This window comes from Acomys minous, assembly GCF_964271855.1.
Source record: "Acomys minous genome assembly, chromosome: 10".
Classification (NCBI taxonomy): domain Eukaryota; kingdom Metazoa; phylum Chordata; class Mammalia; order Rodentia; family Muridae; genus Acomys; species Acomys minous.
In genome coordinates this window covers 110844115-110859918 of record NC_140491.1, presented here as the reverse complement: position 1 = coordinate 110859918, position 15804 = coordinate 110844115, and the positions used below count along the sequence as shown (strand labels likewise).

Sequence of the window (15804 nt, the reverse complement as noted above, 5' to 3'; positions counted from 1 at the left end):
CCCCTCCACAGGGCGTCTTTTTACCTTTCTGGTTTCTATGGTTACTTTAGGTTGAACTTATGATCATCTTGCCTCTACTTCCCAAGTGCTGGGGTTATCTCCAGCCAAAAATAACAGGGATGGAGGAAGGAAGGGAGAAAAAGAGGGAGGGAGAGAAAGAGGGACACAGAAAGTAAAGAAGAAGAGGAGGAAGAGGAAGAAAAGATGAAGAAGAGAGGGAGATGAAGGAAAGAAAGGAAAGAGAAAGATGGACAGAAAGAAAGAAAAGAAAGAGAGAGAAAGAAAGAAGAAAGAAGAAAGAAAGAAAGAAAGAAAGAAAGAAAGAAAGAAAGAAAGAAAGAAAGAGAGCAAGAAAGAAAGAAAATTCTTGTTTTTAAAGAAACCATTTTTTACTGTACCTCAACTATCATTTAGTCTGGATCACTAAGCCAAAAGAGAATGCCCTGTGTGTGCTGGAATTTCCTCTAGATGGCGCTCCAAGGCAAAGTTTCCCAACCAATGGCGGGAAAGCCCGTGACCCCTTCCTTGAAAGCGTCTCTTTTCTTCTACCAAGAGGGATTCAGGCCAGTGCAAAATAAATGTTTTCTTTAAAATACTCGCCGCCAAAGCCAGTCTGTTGGAACAGAGTCGCTTCTCTGAGGCTGGGTTTGTTTTATGACCACGAGGTAGCATGAATAAGCCTGCCTTCTCCCGGTGACCTGAAACCTGATGGTGCATTTTCCTAAACCTATTGTCTGGGCAAAGCTGTGCTTCACTGCGGAACAAATTTTGGTCCACACACCACGGGACACTCAAACTATGAATATATACATACACCAGCTTTGTACCTTTTATCTCTAAAATCATTTCACACAGAGAAAATAAGATTATTGACTCAGAATGATTTTGCATTCAGTCTCATGTTTAGAAAACCAAATAATTTTAGCTCCTTAGAAATTAAAAGAAACAAAGGAGAACTTTATAGGACAAGCAATTTGATATGGATTTAATTTAAAAATTTGTGGAATCAAAGCTTTAAGGTTATCTTTTTTTTTTTTTTAAGGGATACCTGTACAGTTAAATTTCCCCCAGCTTTGACTTCCTCTAAAAATATACTAGGTAAGACTCTCATTTGTGGCTAAAACAGAGACTAAAAACATATATATCAATGGCACCTATACAAATTCTCATTATTTATATAAATAAGAAATGCTGGCCAACATGTGTAATGAAAGATGACGACCATGGCTCATCTATGTAGTCACAGTGTAAGCCAGACACGGGTGTGAAGCATTTTTGCTTGTAGTCTGTAAACTAAAAGGCATGCCTGGATGTCCAAGTTACAGGCACACTTTGTGTTTGTTTGTTTTATAAATGATGTATGACCTCCGACAGATCTTTCCAAGGGGCACAGAAAGAGTTTCCTTAAGGGTCGGGATTCTTTACTGTCTTCTCAATAGGCTCGTCATCACTCAGAGCACTGCCCTGCTTCCTGTAGTGCTCAATAAGCAATAGTTGAATGCGTGACTTTTAAAGAGTCATGTTGCTCCAGGTTTTGGGTTTGGTTTGGTTTAGTTTTTAAGCACTCTAAAATGGCGAACAACTTTCATTGCTCGAGCTCGTGATCTTATCACGTCACGCTAAGGTTCAGCTAGGGTTCATATAGGATATTATGATCTTGCAGAATTCACTGGATATGGAAAGAGAAGAGCGTGTGATCACATTAAAATTTATGGTGGTGCCGGTGGCATGGCGCTGGTGGGGAGGCCCGGTTAGACACTAACAACGGAGCGTCACAGCGCACACATTGACACTGCCTGACATTTACTGGGGAGTCCTAAATCTGCAGTGTGACAGAGTGTGCCTTGGCCCATCTTTGTGTTGTCAACAAAATTTTGGGGGGAGATGGCCACGCCATTTTATTGATAATTCAAACTGGGGAGCGGAAGGGACATTTGGGGTGGGGGCGGGGCATGAGGGCGTGGGGGGCGGGGCATGGGAGTGTGGAGGGGCAGGGCGTGGGGGAGTGGAATCAGTCCTTGTCTCAAGCTGAAGAGTCTCCTGCCGTCCACTGACTGCCATTCTCAGATAAGTCCTTGATCTTCGAGGCTAAAAAGTTCTCCCAAAAGGAATCTCAGGAATGCAGTGCAAACCCTTTGCTTCCCCCCTTGGGAAAGACAGAGCCAGCCAGTTGTTAAACAAAACCTTTCAGTGACCAGAATCCTCATCACGACAAAATCAAATTCCTTGTGACATTAGCAGGTAGGATAGGTTCTGTGACTGCCTGTACTAAAAAGTAAACGGTAATTGTGTTTGAGATCTCAAATAGCATTTACCCTAGCACCGCGTTGCCAGTGTAAGTAGTTACACTTACCTTAACATAATTGCTATATGCTATACAGCTATTGCTATAATAATATAATGAAATTTGTGCATTAGAACATTTAAATCTTCGTGCAGATGTCATCACGTATGTATGGGTCATTTCGTATGTAGAGAAGGAGCGACCGTTAGTGTTTCTGCAGAACATCAGCTGTAGCCATCATAAACTGTCAGTGGGGTTGACCAGTTGGATGCAGTGGCTCCATTGCCCTTAAGACGCCTGCCCCTGCAGTCACGTGAAAAGGCTTTTATTTTTATTCTCCCCACCTGCATTCCAGAGCCCCAATTAGGCACTCCGTGCTTCCAGCCGATGCTCTCTTTATTCACATTTATTTTATAAAAAGAAAAAAGGCAAGGCCATACGTAATTAAGAACCTGGTGTGCTAATAACCAAACATACAAAGGGGCAGAAGGACCATTCAACCCATTTCCTCTCACAGGAGAGCAGCCTCCATAACTCACTTTAAGCACTGCCATTCATGAGTTATGAGTCATTCCCTTTCTAGTGAAAATAAATTCTCCTGCACCATCAGCCCGCGCTGGGTATTTTTCTCAGGACATGTAAATTGTAAAAGTGTACGGGCATAATCGTGTCTGACACTACCAAGAAACTGTAAGCCCTTGTTCATGGACACAGGCTTGTAAGGAAATGCATGCAGTTTGGGGGCTGGGGATATCTAGTTACAATTCAGGGTTCTTTGGGTTTTTTTAAAAAAATAAATATTATTATTATTAAAGGGAGTTTATTCTTGAGGTTTTTACAGTGTTGGTAAACTGCTTAATCTGTCGCTTTGTGTTTTATGGCGCCAGACAAATCCTTCAGGTCAGAGAGACCCAGCAGCCAAGCCACGGTCATTTATCACAGCTTCCATTTTCCACGCTGTTTGACTTCCTAGTGGCACTTTCTTGGGACTGAAACCTGGCACCTAAGGGTGTTAAGTGAGAGGCTTTAAAAAGTTTTAAATTTTCACAGGTCTCATATTTAATCCTGATTCACTGATGGCAAATAAAATTTGGGGCAAGCTTTGCAGAGTCCCTGTATTCTTGAAACCCATGGACTGGGTCTCTTGGGATGCCTTGAGAGTCCTGGCTTTCTGCACAATTAATATGCTCAAAGTGATCTCTCTCTGTGTGCTCACAAACCTGTGATCTTATATTGTGCTCACTCATAATTCATCATAAATAAATTATAAGCTGTATTTCTAAACATGCCCCTCCCCCACCTCAATCTAAACACACACATTCTTAGTGTTAAAAGCTACGGCTCTGGGAATCCAATAACCATCTACCCTTGCTTCTGGCTCTGTTTATTGTGTCTCTAAATCGAGAAAGAAGCCTCAGTTTCTTTGAGTATCTTTCCAAGTTTTATTTCCTTTTTAATCAGTACATTATTTTTTCAGCTTTGCTGTGGTACTTAGCTAGAGATTTTCCCTATACCATTCAGTTCCTCTTTTTGCACAGAAATGTCAAAGAAGAAATATATTGACTGGTTTTTTTTTTAATATAATCACTCCAGAACTTTCTGAGAATGAAAGAAAGGGAATTGCCAGGCATTGTGTTATTTCTGCATTCCGGAGGCTGAGGCGAGGGGATTGTTTTAAGTTCAAGGCCAGTCCGGGCTTAGATAACAACTCCCCTTCTCAAAAAACAAAACAAAAACAAAGAGAATGTTGACAGACACCAGAAATTTGTGACGAAATATTCTTTCCAACAAGGTGATTGTGTAGTGGAGAAAGACTACAAAACACAGACTCCACTGACATTAGGTAATGTGTACTTGGCATTTACTGTAGACTTCTATTTTTAGTGTTTTTACAGTTCCAAAACCTCTTACATTATAGTGATAATTTAAGCATTAAGTCTTAGAAGCAGTTAAAAAAAAAACTAAATGTAATAGATAAAATCAACCAAAAATACTTCATGTACACATTAAAGATTTACCCAACACAAGAATTTTACAAGACATGTCACTGGGTTTGGTATGTCTCCTTTCTGAGACTTGCCGAGATAAGTATTTGCAGCACTATTTGAGTAGAAGAACCACCATTTTCCCCCAAGCACATCTTGGGTTTAGGATCTGCTACTGAGGAAAGTCATTTGGGGATAGACTACAAAGCCCTCCAGCTCTGACTTTGGTAGGGAGAATCATTGTATGCTTGAATCAATATTTTATTAATGCCAAATAAATGCTTGGCTGCATTGATCTTCAGGAAAAAAAGAAAAGCAAATGTCATCAAAACCACTCACCTCCCTAGGATAATGCAGACAACCAGAATTGCATGACAGTGTGTGTGTGATAATGGAGAGGGTGGCATGGCAGTCCCCTAACAGCTGTGGACATGTTCAACGGTCACCACTGTTAACACCAAGGTGGGCTCTGGCCACTGAGTGTCAATGTGATCGTTTGACCTTTCTCTTCCTTTGAGGAATATAAGTGACAACGTCTCTTCTTGACGTTTTCTTTTTTTTTTTTCTTTCTTTCTTTTTGTTTGTTTGTTTGTTTGTTTTTGTTTGTTTGTTTTTTTGAAACAGGGTTTCTCTGTGTAGCCTTGGCTGTCCTGGACTCGCATTATAGACCAGGCTGGCCTTGAACTCCCAGAGATCCGCCTGCCTCTGCCTCCCGAGTGCTGGGATTAAAGGCGAGCGCCCTTCTTGGCATTTTCATTGCACACAATCTGCTTGTCAAAGAAGGACCTCTTAGCTAAGAAGAGGGCCAGCCATGGCCGGAAGTTACTAAGCTCACTCCGGATGTCTGCTGGTTATTAAGATAAGTCCACTGCTACTACAACGCCTGGAAAATCCTCTGCCTAAAGTCACTGAGGATGTCAAGCAGTTTGACACTTGCCAGCCTGCCTTCAGGGCTTGCACTCAGATACTGCCACTGCCTCTTAAGTAAGCGTGAGTCCCTGCTAGAAGCATAAAGGGCCTGCAGTAAAGGCAGGCAAACCCCACACACGGTCCTTCACAGGTTTTCACCAACCTGACTCTCCTATGTCTAAGATTCAGTGACTGGAGCTGTCACTGAAGGAGCCCTTCCTGTAGAGCCACGGGTCACTGTTGGGAGGTCTCTGTCTTACCAAAGAATTCCTCACGTTAGAGGTGCCTTAACAGAGGCGAGCCCACCACCAATAGTCTGTTCAGAAGACAGGAGCACCTTACGTGGGGTGTTTTCAAAGACACCTTCAAAGTGGCCTGGGCTAAAGTAAGTGTAACAATGTACCAAGCAGAGCGCAGGACAGTGACTGCCAGCCCTTTGTGTGCTAGAATTAAAAACTAAAAGAAGTCGTGCGCTTCTTGATAAGCGCCCCCTCACTGCTCCTCTTCATGGGACCTGTAAACTCCAGCTTCTAACTATGTCAGTTGGAGCACGTTGACGTGGAGCAGGGCGGGACTTCCTGGGAGCATCCTGCCTGTTCTGGGTGGGGCTCGCTGTCTACAAGAGAAGAAGGAGAAAGTGCTGCAATGAGATCTCCTAACAGGGATGACGACTTTCTAGAACTGGGCACCTTCTGGGCTCCAAACACTACAAACAAACAATTCATGATGTGCTGTCTCCAAAAGCAAAGACAGCCAGCTGTTTAGGCCATTGCCCTCTTCCACGACGCGCAAGCTCCGTGGAGCCGGCCATTCAGCGGCCAGGTTCGCAGCACGACTGGGTACAGGTGCAGCATGGGAAGGCAAAGACTTCGGCCGTGGTCTCTACTGCACTCCTCGTTTGGCCGAGGCTGGTGCAATTTCTTAATAAATTTGCTAAGTGAACGGATGCTTTTCAGAATGTCACTATTTTATTCAAGCCTGGAATAATTTGGCTGCAGAAGTATTTGCATTTTTCAATTCAACATAAGCTACCTCATTCTATATCATTTTGTATTATAACTTAAAAAAAAAAACCAAAGTGATCATATCCAGAACCTTTTGAAATTACAAATAAAGTCTTTCTCTTTTTTTTAAGCTCTGAAAATATACTGGGTATGTAAATTTTAATGAACAAATGTTCTTTGTAAATTTTTTGACACAAAGGATTTTTTTTTTTTTTTTTGGTAATTTGACTGCTAGCCTCCTGATATATACCCAGTAGGCTTTCTCCTGTGCATATACTAGACATTTTATAAAAGTGGGCTGTTTCATTTCTGCCGCCAGATCTTTGTTTTCTAGCGAGCCTTGTTTGTAAAGTGCCGGGTGCTATCAGGTTGAGCTTGGTGCTACAGAAGCAAATTTAGACTAAGAATGTCGAATGGCCCTGTAGTGGTCCATATATTAGAGAAAAAGACTAGACTAGTACCTACCTAGAGGTTCTCGTAAGGGTTAATAAAACTGACATGCTCAGAAGAGCACTTGGCACACACCGGGCCCTATGACAGTGTTCATAATTGTCAGTGTTTGCCCAAGCCTATTTTCTCAAACACACTAATGGCTTGATCCACAGCAAGTACCTAGTCACAGCCATTAACCGAAAACCTGCCCTCCAGCACCACCTAGGGCTGACTGTGCAGCTGTTCTAACTGACTTCAACAGAACCACCACGACAGTCACTGCCTTTGTCCGGGATCGTCCTGCGTTCACTGCGCTGCAGACGCAGCCGAACACAGAATCTCGTTGGTGTGGGTAGTTTAAAGGCTTCGCTGCTGTGTGCTGTAGGAGTTAGAGGGAGAACCAGCCCAGGAAAACACGTCAGCATGGCAAAAAGCTTGCGCTGGAGGCCTGCCTGGTTCTATGCATCTGGCTGTCTCTTCACTTAGACATAGTGTATTTATTGCTTATATTTCTGACCTCCACCTTGAGGGAATTCAAGGGAGAAGATGTAGTAACACAAAGGTCAATAAAACTCATGATTATTGAGGAAAGACATAATTTCATTTGAAAGCAAAATAATAAGCTAGAGTCAAGAAATAAACACATCACGACATTCTTCCCCCGCCTCTCTGTTTTCTTTCTGACGGTGTATTATCTTCAGCAGGCAGCTGGCTTTTTCTGCTCGGTGAGGGTAGATGCAGTTCGGAATTGATGGGACTGAAGGAAGATGGATGAATTCGGGGAGGAGCAAATAGAAACTTAGTGGCAGGTGGACACTTTTCAGGCCCTGATGATTCTCAGAAACCATTTACCAGGCAGCTTTAAATCACAGTCCTGAGCAAAGGTGCTGCTTCAGTGACTCGGGCGTCACAGCGGAGAGAGGTAACTATGCCCCGTGCCACCGTGCGTCTGCCGAACTTCAAGGATTCTTTATTCGAGGGTCCACAGATGATCTCTATAGCCTTGGAGTGATATGAAATTAATAGATTTTATAGAGAGTTTGTGTGTCTCATTATATTCCCAAAGGTATTGATATAAATATCTCGTGATATAAATCAACTTAGAGCCAGGTGCTGAATTTCAAGAGGAGAAAAAATAAATAAATAAAAGGTTAGTGTGTAAAAAAAAAACAGCAACAACAAATGCAGAAAAGGGAGAGAAAAATGGTAGTTTACAACTCGGCAGCAAAGAGCAAGGCCTGGCCCTCTACCTTCAGGCCAGAGATAGAAGGTGAAGAGACAGACGCGCATGAGAACAGATTTCCCCAGACCTGCATGGGAACTAGAGGCTTCAGAAGCCACAAAATAGGGTGCAGTGGGAAGAAGAAGGAAACGGTAAGTTCCCATTTCCCCTCTATAGAGTCAAAGATTTGTTCTTACCCTAACTGGAGCAGGAAGCAGAGTATTAGCTCGAGAAAACGAGGCGTCATCCTCAAGGACACCAGAGAAAGGACCAGACACGTGTGGAGAGCGGAGCACTGCATGAATCCCGTGGACTCCTGCATGAAAGCCACGGCTCCAGGCTTTGTTTCAGTGTTTACACTGTTCCAGGCAACGGATCGAAGAGTCCAGAGGTGTGAGCTTAGATCTAGTGTTTGGGGGTCTCCACCAAAAGAGCAGCCAGGCATTTGGTCACCCCATGGCAGTGCCTGACACCCTGCAGGCACCTGGCTTGGGGCAGCGTCAGTCAGAGCTTCATTCGTAAGTGCGGATAGTCATCGAAAGACTTCTGAGAGAACACAAGGAAAAAGAAAGAGCTCAAAGGGCATGGGCAAGTCAAAGGAGCAAAAGAAAATATCAAAATGTTAATTTCCTCAGAAAGAAGGGAAAAGAGAAAGCACATCTGTGGGGGAAGAACAGTATGGTGTTAGAAAAGGAACAGAAAAAAGTGCTTATGTTAAAACTCATGGAAAGAAAGAATAGTCCGTACAGGAGATGGAAGAGAAGAGATCTTTTAAAAATAATAGAATCGATATTCAAACTATTAGAATTCCACTTATATAAGACAGGAAAATATACTGACCGGTCGGTGAGATAGCTCAGCAAGGAAAGGCACTTGTGGCCAAGCCAGACAATTGAGTTCAATTTACTGTATCCGCACAGTGGAATAAGAGGACAGACTCCTGAACGTGACCTCCATGTTCACCTTATGGCACGTCCATTCACACACACACACACACACACACACACACACACACACACACGGAAAGAAAGAAAGAAAGAAAGAAAGAAAGAGAGAGAAAGAAAGAAAGAAAATTAAAATGTACTGAAGAAGAAACAACAAAAAAAGATCTGAGGAACCATGTGCTGGAAAAGCAGAGCCTGCAGATTAGATTCACGATGCGAACAGAGTAAAGAGGAAAATCCTGAGCCAATTTTTTTGGTTTTGTTTTGTTTTTTGTTTTATTTTGTTTTGTTTTGTTTTTGTTTTTTGAGACGAAGTTTCTCTGTGTGTAGCTCTGGCTGTCCTGGAGCTCACTCTGTAGTCCAGGCTGGCCTCAAGCTCACAGAGATCCGCCTGCCTCTTCCTCCCCAGTGCTGGGATTAAAGGCGTGTGCCACCACCACCCGGCTTCCTGAACCAATTTTATCTTTGTGTAATTACTAAATGCTGGGAATAGAGCAGACAGCCACAAGCAAGCACACTAACACTCAACGTGTTAGGACTGAGATTGTCACGTTCTTCCTAAGAGCAGCCTCGTGACCCAGATGGTAAAGTAATCAGCCTTTTAGAACCCCCGAGAGAAACCATTTCCCCGTAGAATCCTTAGGCAAACTAACGGCTAAGTGTGAAAACAGAACAAGGTCCCCTCACCCCAACCATGTAAAGCCTTGGAACAACTGGCTCCCGAAAAACTGACATGCTTTTCAAATGAAGACCTGCAATAGGAGGCAGAAATTGAGGAAAGGTTTAGGATGCAAGAGGTAGGAGATCATCCTCATCCTCAAAGAAGTTTGAACTCTAGGAATTGAGAGTATTTAAGAAAACAGTCATATGTATTAGGTGGCTGGGCAGTAGTTCCAGGGCGATCATGGTGAAAGCTCTGTGCATGGAGGGGCGGTGCAGGGACCATCACCTCTCATCAAGACACACTGGGATGTGCTCCCCTCTGCCCTGCGTCAGCTATCAGCCCTTAGGCACAGACGGAGCCTCTCCTTGACTCAAATTCCTCATCCATGAATGGGGATAATAATAGCTATTACCTCCTAAGACTGGTTAAAAAAATATTAAGTAAGTTAAGCAGTTGAAAACTCCTATGCAGCAGGGGGGGGAGTGGCGCACACCTTTAATCCCAGCACTTGGGAGGTAGAGGCAGGAGGATCACTGTAAGTTCGAGACCAGCCTGGTCTACAAAGCAAGTCTAGGACAGCCAAGGCTACACAGAGAAACCTTGTCTCAAAAACAAAAACAAAAACAAAAGAAAAAGAAAAGAAAACTCCTACAGGAATTAATAGAAACATAGGGATGACTGTGTAAATATTTGGTGAATAATCCAGTGCTCAAACATATGTATGTGGTAGTAAAGTCACCAAGTTCGTTGAACAGAAGAATTTGGTTGCCTTTAGGAATCAGGAAATAGGAACAATGTAGACTGCAGATTTTTTGGCTTTAGGTTTCTTAGTATGGTTTGAGAACCCTATTACAGGTAATAAAATAAACAAAAACTAATATCCAGCAGGTTTTGAAGTGAAGGGTGCACGCAAGCTTTGGCGACGACTTTGGCAAGAGCCCCAGACGATTTATTAACATTCCCATTTGTTGTGTAAGTGATGTCATATGTGTTTCCAGAGCTAGCCAGGGAACCAAGTCAGTTTCTGAGAAATAAAATGGTCAATACAGGAATCCATTGCTCAGTTATGTCTGTATTAAAGCCACGAGTAATTAAAAAGCAGCGTTTTCATTGCCCTACAAGAGGCTTACTGGTATTAGCCCGTGATTCGAGATTTGTGGAAGAGAAACACGCATGAAAAGTCATTTCAGGCTCCCTCCCCCTCCTCCACCATGTGATAAAGAATTTAATAAGTAATGGAACAGAAGACTTCGCTGTAAGGGGGAGGGGCGGTAAAAGGACCAAGGACTGAGGGAGGCACACGGATCTTTCTCCCGAAGCCGTGTTTCCCCATCCTCCAAACTAATGGGCGGGTCAGCTGGAGCAGAGAGCTGGTACTGTTCTTGCGCCCATAATGATGTCCAACTGCGCCCAGAAGGAATCACGCCCCAGCCATGCAGCTCACGGGGCTACCGGGGCCGGAAACAAAGACTTCAGAATGGTGTGTGCTTCCTGGTTGCCTAACTGCTCTGTTTCTAATACTTACCCGTTTGCATTTCCATCAGCCTGATATGGGTTAAGGGACTTATAAGATAGTTCTAGAACAACATCGTGAAGCAGTTGAGTACTCCTCTCTTCCTCCGTTTGTCATGAACGAAGCTTTTTCTATATTTGCTTACTCTCATTTTAAGTAGCAGCTAACAGGCTGGAGAGACGACTGCTCTTCCAGAGGCCCCGGGTTCAAATCCCAGCACCCACATGGCAGCTCACAACTCTCTGTAGCTTCAAGATCCAACACCCACAGATATACATTCAGGCAAAACACCAATGCACATACAAATAAAAAAAATAATTTTAAAAAAAGTAGCGGCTAGGGACTAGAGCATTTCCGTTTTGAAGGTCCCTTCACATCCCCCTACTTCCAAATGCATTGCTTATCATACTTTGTGCGGTGGCACAACACACGTCACTCTGGGCCTTTCCCAAACTGCTGGTGTGGAGAGCACAGCCTCTCTAAAAATAAAGGGAATGAAACAGTCTGAGCTTTGTCCTGGTGTCAGAGCAAGTGAAGTCCTCACTGTGGGGACCTTAGGCTGAGCAGCTGACCACTCAACACACTGTCACCTAGGAGGGTGACAGTTAATCATTTCCTTAAATGATGCAGGCTTGAAACCAGCCGATGGCTGCTCAGCCGACTGAGTTTTCCCAGTCTCCCTGCCCCTGGCACTGACCTGCCATTGTCCCCTTCTTCCCAGACTGCTGGGTTTCAAGAGATTCTGACCGAGGTGGAAATTTTAGCTGCGCTTGTGGGATGCCTGTGTCACGACCTGGACCACAGGGGGACCAACAACGCCTTCCAAGCTAAGTAAGTGCCCTAATTGTTGTGACTTCAACGCATTTGCCTTTCTGTTCCGAGCCAAAGGTGACGAGAGCTAAAGAGTAAAGCATTAATTTCTGGCATCGGAGGCCAAAGCCATGCAGGCTGGGGCATGCATGTCATGGGGCCCATCCATCTTTATAATTCCCCCATTCTTCTTTTAATTGCAAATTTGCCCTTCATGTCATGCTTGTTGATTTGGTCTGTCTCTGCTGACCTCAGTCAGAGAGCACGGCTCATGTTTTCAAAGTCCTATTCTTTCCCTCTCAGCCTATTTGCCCCTCCCCCAAACCCCCCCCACCCCTACCCTCCCACCCCCATTCCACCCCCAACCCCCAACCCCACCCACACTCCCCACACCCACACAGCCCCAATCCCACCTCCACCCCCAGTCCATGACAAGCTGCCTGGACCTGCTCCTCTCAAATCTGCTTTTGAGATGATTAGAATAAAAACAGGCTCAGGCAGATTAATAAAACAGATATTGCTTTGCTCTTCCCATTCCTAGACCCATGAAAAGACAAACGTAGACAAAGGACTCACATAAACACAGGGATGGGTAAGCGACTGTACACCATGCACACAAGTCATGTGGACAGAGCAACCTGTCCCTCAAATAAGTTGTAACCGGTCAAGAAAGCCACTGATTGGTTGGCTCACATTGTGGCAAGGGCCACAGGCCTTGGGCATGTTAGAAAGATAGTTAAATTTCAGGTGTCGGGACTCCTGCAATGAGGCCAGGTTTTAATGTCCTTAGAACCAGCTATCTGTGAAGATGGTCAGGCACTGTGGAGAGATGTTTCCGGATGGGAAGGGAACAGTAAGAAAGGCTTCTGTAGAGAGGTGAGGTTAGCTTTTAGATGACAGATTTCAACGTTCTCAGAGAAGGTGGACCTCCGCTGGCTGAAACTCCAACGACCCACTGTGAGTCAGCCAGTTGCTTTCAGCCTGTCATTCCTTTTAGTCCCTCCTGAGTCAGACCTTGACATCCTGGGCCCTGGTATTTGCTCTAGTCTAGCAAACTGTTTTGATCACGTGTCCTTCTCTCCATCCTTCATCCTATAACCCACCGCGTCAAGCTCCCCTCCTCAATACCCGGTACCCAACAGCTCCTTAACCCTCTTAAACTTCCGTGACGTTCAGCCTGAAAAAAAAAAAAAACCAGAACCCAGCCTTAGTTCACTCTGACAATTCAATTTCTTGCCGCCCTGCCTAGACTTGTCAAAGCCCTGGGAGGAAATATCACAGTTATACGAGCTTGAGACACCGCTGATACACATCTTCTCAACCCAGCCGCGCGCTCAGGGCTCCGTGCCAATCTTTCTGCGTACTCCACCAGCTCAGCCTGCGTGGCTCTTAGCGGTTAGGTACAGGCCTGATGCTCTCTTTTCCCAAGCTCCGCTGCCTCCTCACACCGTCTACAGATCACCTTGCCTCCTACTTCACCGAGAAAATTGAGGCCATCAATCGAGAGCGATCTCAATTCTCTCCCCTGCCACCTACACACTTATCTACCTCCCCGTCCTTTCCGCTTCCCCTCCTATCTCAGTGAAAAGACTGTCTTTCCCGCGTCTGAGGCTAATCCCTCCACCTCTGCTCTGGATCTTTCCTTCCTCTCTCCTCTGGGACCCGTCATCATCAACCGCCCTCCTCCTTCCTGTACCTACATCTCCCCGTGTATGAGGGCTCTGTCTCTAACCATCATGAACAATTCTGTCCCATCTTGAAAAACCCACCATCACCCCTGACTTGTCTTTTTAGAGACTATTCTATTTCCTTCTTCCCTCCCTAGGCAAGCTTCCCGGAAAAGTGTCTGTGCTGGGTGTCTTTGCTTCCTCCCAGGCCTGCCTTCGCCCAGGGCGTTTCATCCCATCTCACAAGCGAAGCTGTCCCCAGTGACCCCGTTTCCAAAGCTGTTGTATCCTCCATTCTCGGCCCTGCACGCCATGGGTTGTATTTTCTTCATCCTAAACTTCTCTTCACTTTTTCCCTCACAAGAGATAATTATCTACCTGGGTACCCTTCCTCCTCAGTTTGCCTCAAGGCCTCTCTTCTTGTGCCCCGGTTGCTCTCCTGTTCTGGTGACTATTTGTGCAGAGAGGGCCTCCACTCATCCACTTCCGAGCCCTAGCCGCACCTCAGAGACACAACTCACAAGTGCTTATGCCAACTGTCGGAAGAGCCTCCTACTTGAAGACCCAGAGTCCTCTAGTTTTTACTCCTCCCCTTCATCCGAGTCCCTCTGTCTCTTAGTCTCTATGCCAGCGAATGCACAAGTCACGTGGCAGCCTCAGTGAGGTCTCATCAAAGCATCATATCTTGGAGCAACCTCCACTTCCTTGTAACTCTTCTGGTGCCACAAAAGATGTCCCAGCCCTCCTTGTGCCTGCTTGGTACTCCGAAAAAAATCCTTTCTCGTCAACAAAGGTGTTAGTGTCCCTCTCCTGCTTCATCCTCAGGCCGCCGGGGAATTTTAGATATTCATATTCCTTAGTAGGCCCTTAAGGCTCCTTTATATCAGATTCTGGCTCATTTCCCTGACTTAGCACTGACTTGCCTATCCAATCATCCCGGACAGAAGTGAGGATTCATCCCAGGTCTCAGTGAGGCCCTGCTAGCCCAGACCTTTCTGGTACCCTTTGTGCTGTTTCCCAGGTCCAAAAATGCCATCCTGTTCCTTTCCCCACAGCTGCTCTGAACACACCACTCCCGTGGCCTACCCCAATGCACACTCTCTTCATCATTGTTTCTTCCTTCACAGTGCCCTGGCAATGTCTTTTTAGAAGTATGCTGACTTTCAGATGTATTCCCTCTTCTTCCTCAAGTCCTGTGACCCAGTAGGAACATAATAAACACACAGGAAATGTTTGCTGAATGGATGGATGGATGGTGACTGGATCATTTGTATGTTTTTTTAATATACCTTCTCAATAAAGCTTTTTGATTCTTAAATAAATGTGGCCTTTTACAGATGCAGATGGTGAAACATAGCCTTAAAATTACATAGGTTTGATACTAAAATAAAGGCTTGAAGCCCATTAAAGTGTACACCATGGGCTCCTTTTGACAATTACTTATTTCAAGTTTGTTTGAATGTCCTTTTTTTGCTCCCTCCCCCAATTCCTCTTTTTTATGCCAACGATATGTTGTCAGTATATTTCTCTCTAGGACCATCTTCTCTTCCCCCTACCATATCACTACTGATGCAAAAAGAAGTCATAACTAGTTAGCATTGTGTCTGTAAGCCAAGAATGAACTCCCCATATATTCTTTTAAGAGAGACATGGACAATGGTACAGGGGACCTGAATACCGCTGGCCCTCTGCAGCCAGTCTGTGCATCACACTGATCAGGGAAACACCCCTCAACATTGACCCCCTCAACAGATTAGACCAAAAGTCCACACCTGACCAAAGACAGGCCAGTACGATACTGCTGTGTCCGCTCACGACATTGCATCACTTAGCTGTAGAGAGCTGAGCTGCAGCTCCACACAGACTTGGGGCTGGGAAAGGCTCTGGTGACCACATACCAAGTGGATGAGAGAGAAAAGAAGGCCAGTCTACAGAAGGGAGGGGGAGGAAGATAACTGTTAGAGAGAAGGCAAAAGGAGACATGTAAATGGAGAGAAACCGGGAAAAAAATCAGACTTTGACCCTGTCTTTCTCCGTTATTTTTCCTTCTACTGGGGCATTCAGCCATTCTTATGACCGAGTCGGGGTTCCTGTGTCACTCAACCTAACCTCTTCCAGACAAAGCTTATTATTCCACATTTATGTTTCTTGCAAATAACAGTCCCCAAGACCAGGGAAATGGCAATTCGTCTGTTAGCTCTACTAAGGCCTCACCCAAACTTCTGTAGATAGCTTTGTCTCCATTTTACAGCTTGTCCAAATTTACCCACAAGAATGTAATATAGTGGCAATTAGACCTGGGCTCTCTGATACCAAAGACCACTCTTTTAACTATTGCATCAACGTTTTCCCTGACTTGGTGACATGTCT

At 44.8% G+C, this 15804-nt stretch overlaps 1 protein-coding gene across 2 annotated transcripts in view; it reads left to right on the top strand.

The window, feature by feature from the left end:
• The window catches only part of PDE11A (phosphodiesterase 11A), a gene marked incomplete at its 3' end in the record, with an annotated part of 371638 nt that overhangs the window by 281687 nt on the left and 74147 nt on the right, over nucleotides 1-15804 (top strand). For both annotated transcript variants that reach the window (XM_084800165.1, XM_084800166.1), the window contains exon 13: nucleotides 11679-11788. In XM_084800165.1, the coding sequence (XP_084656291.1) occupies nucleotides 11679-11788 (110 nt within the window). The remainder of the gene's footprint in view (nucleotides 1-11678; nucleotides 11789-15804) is intronic.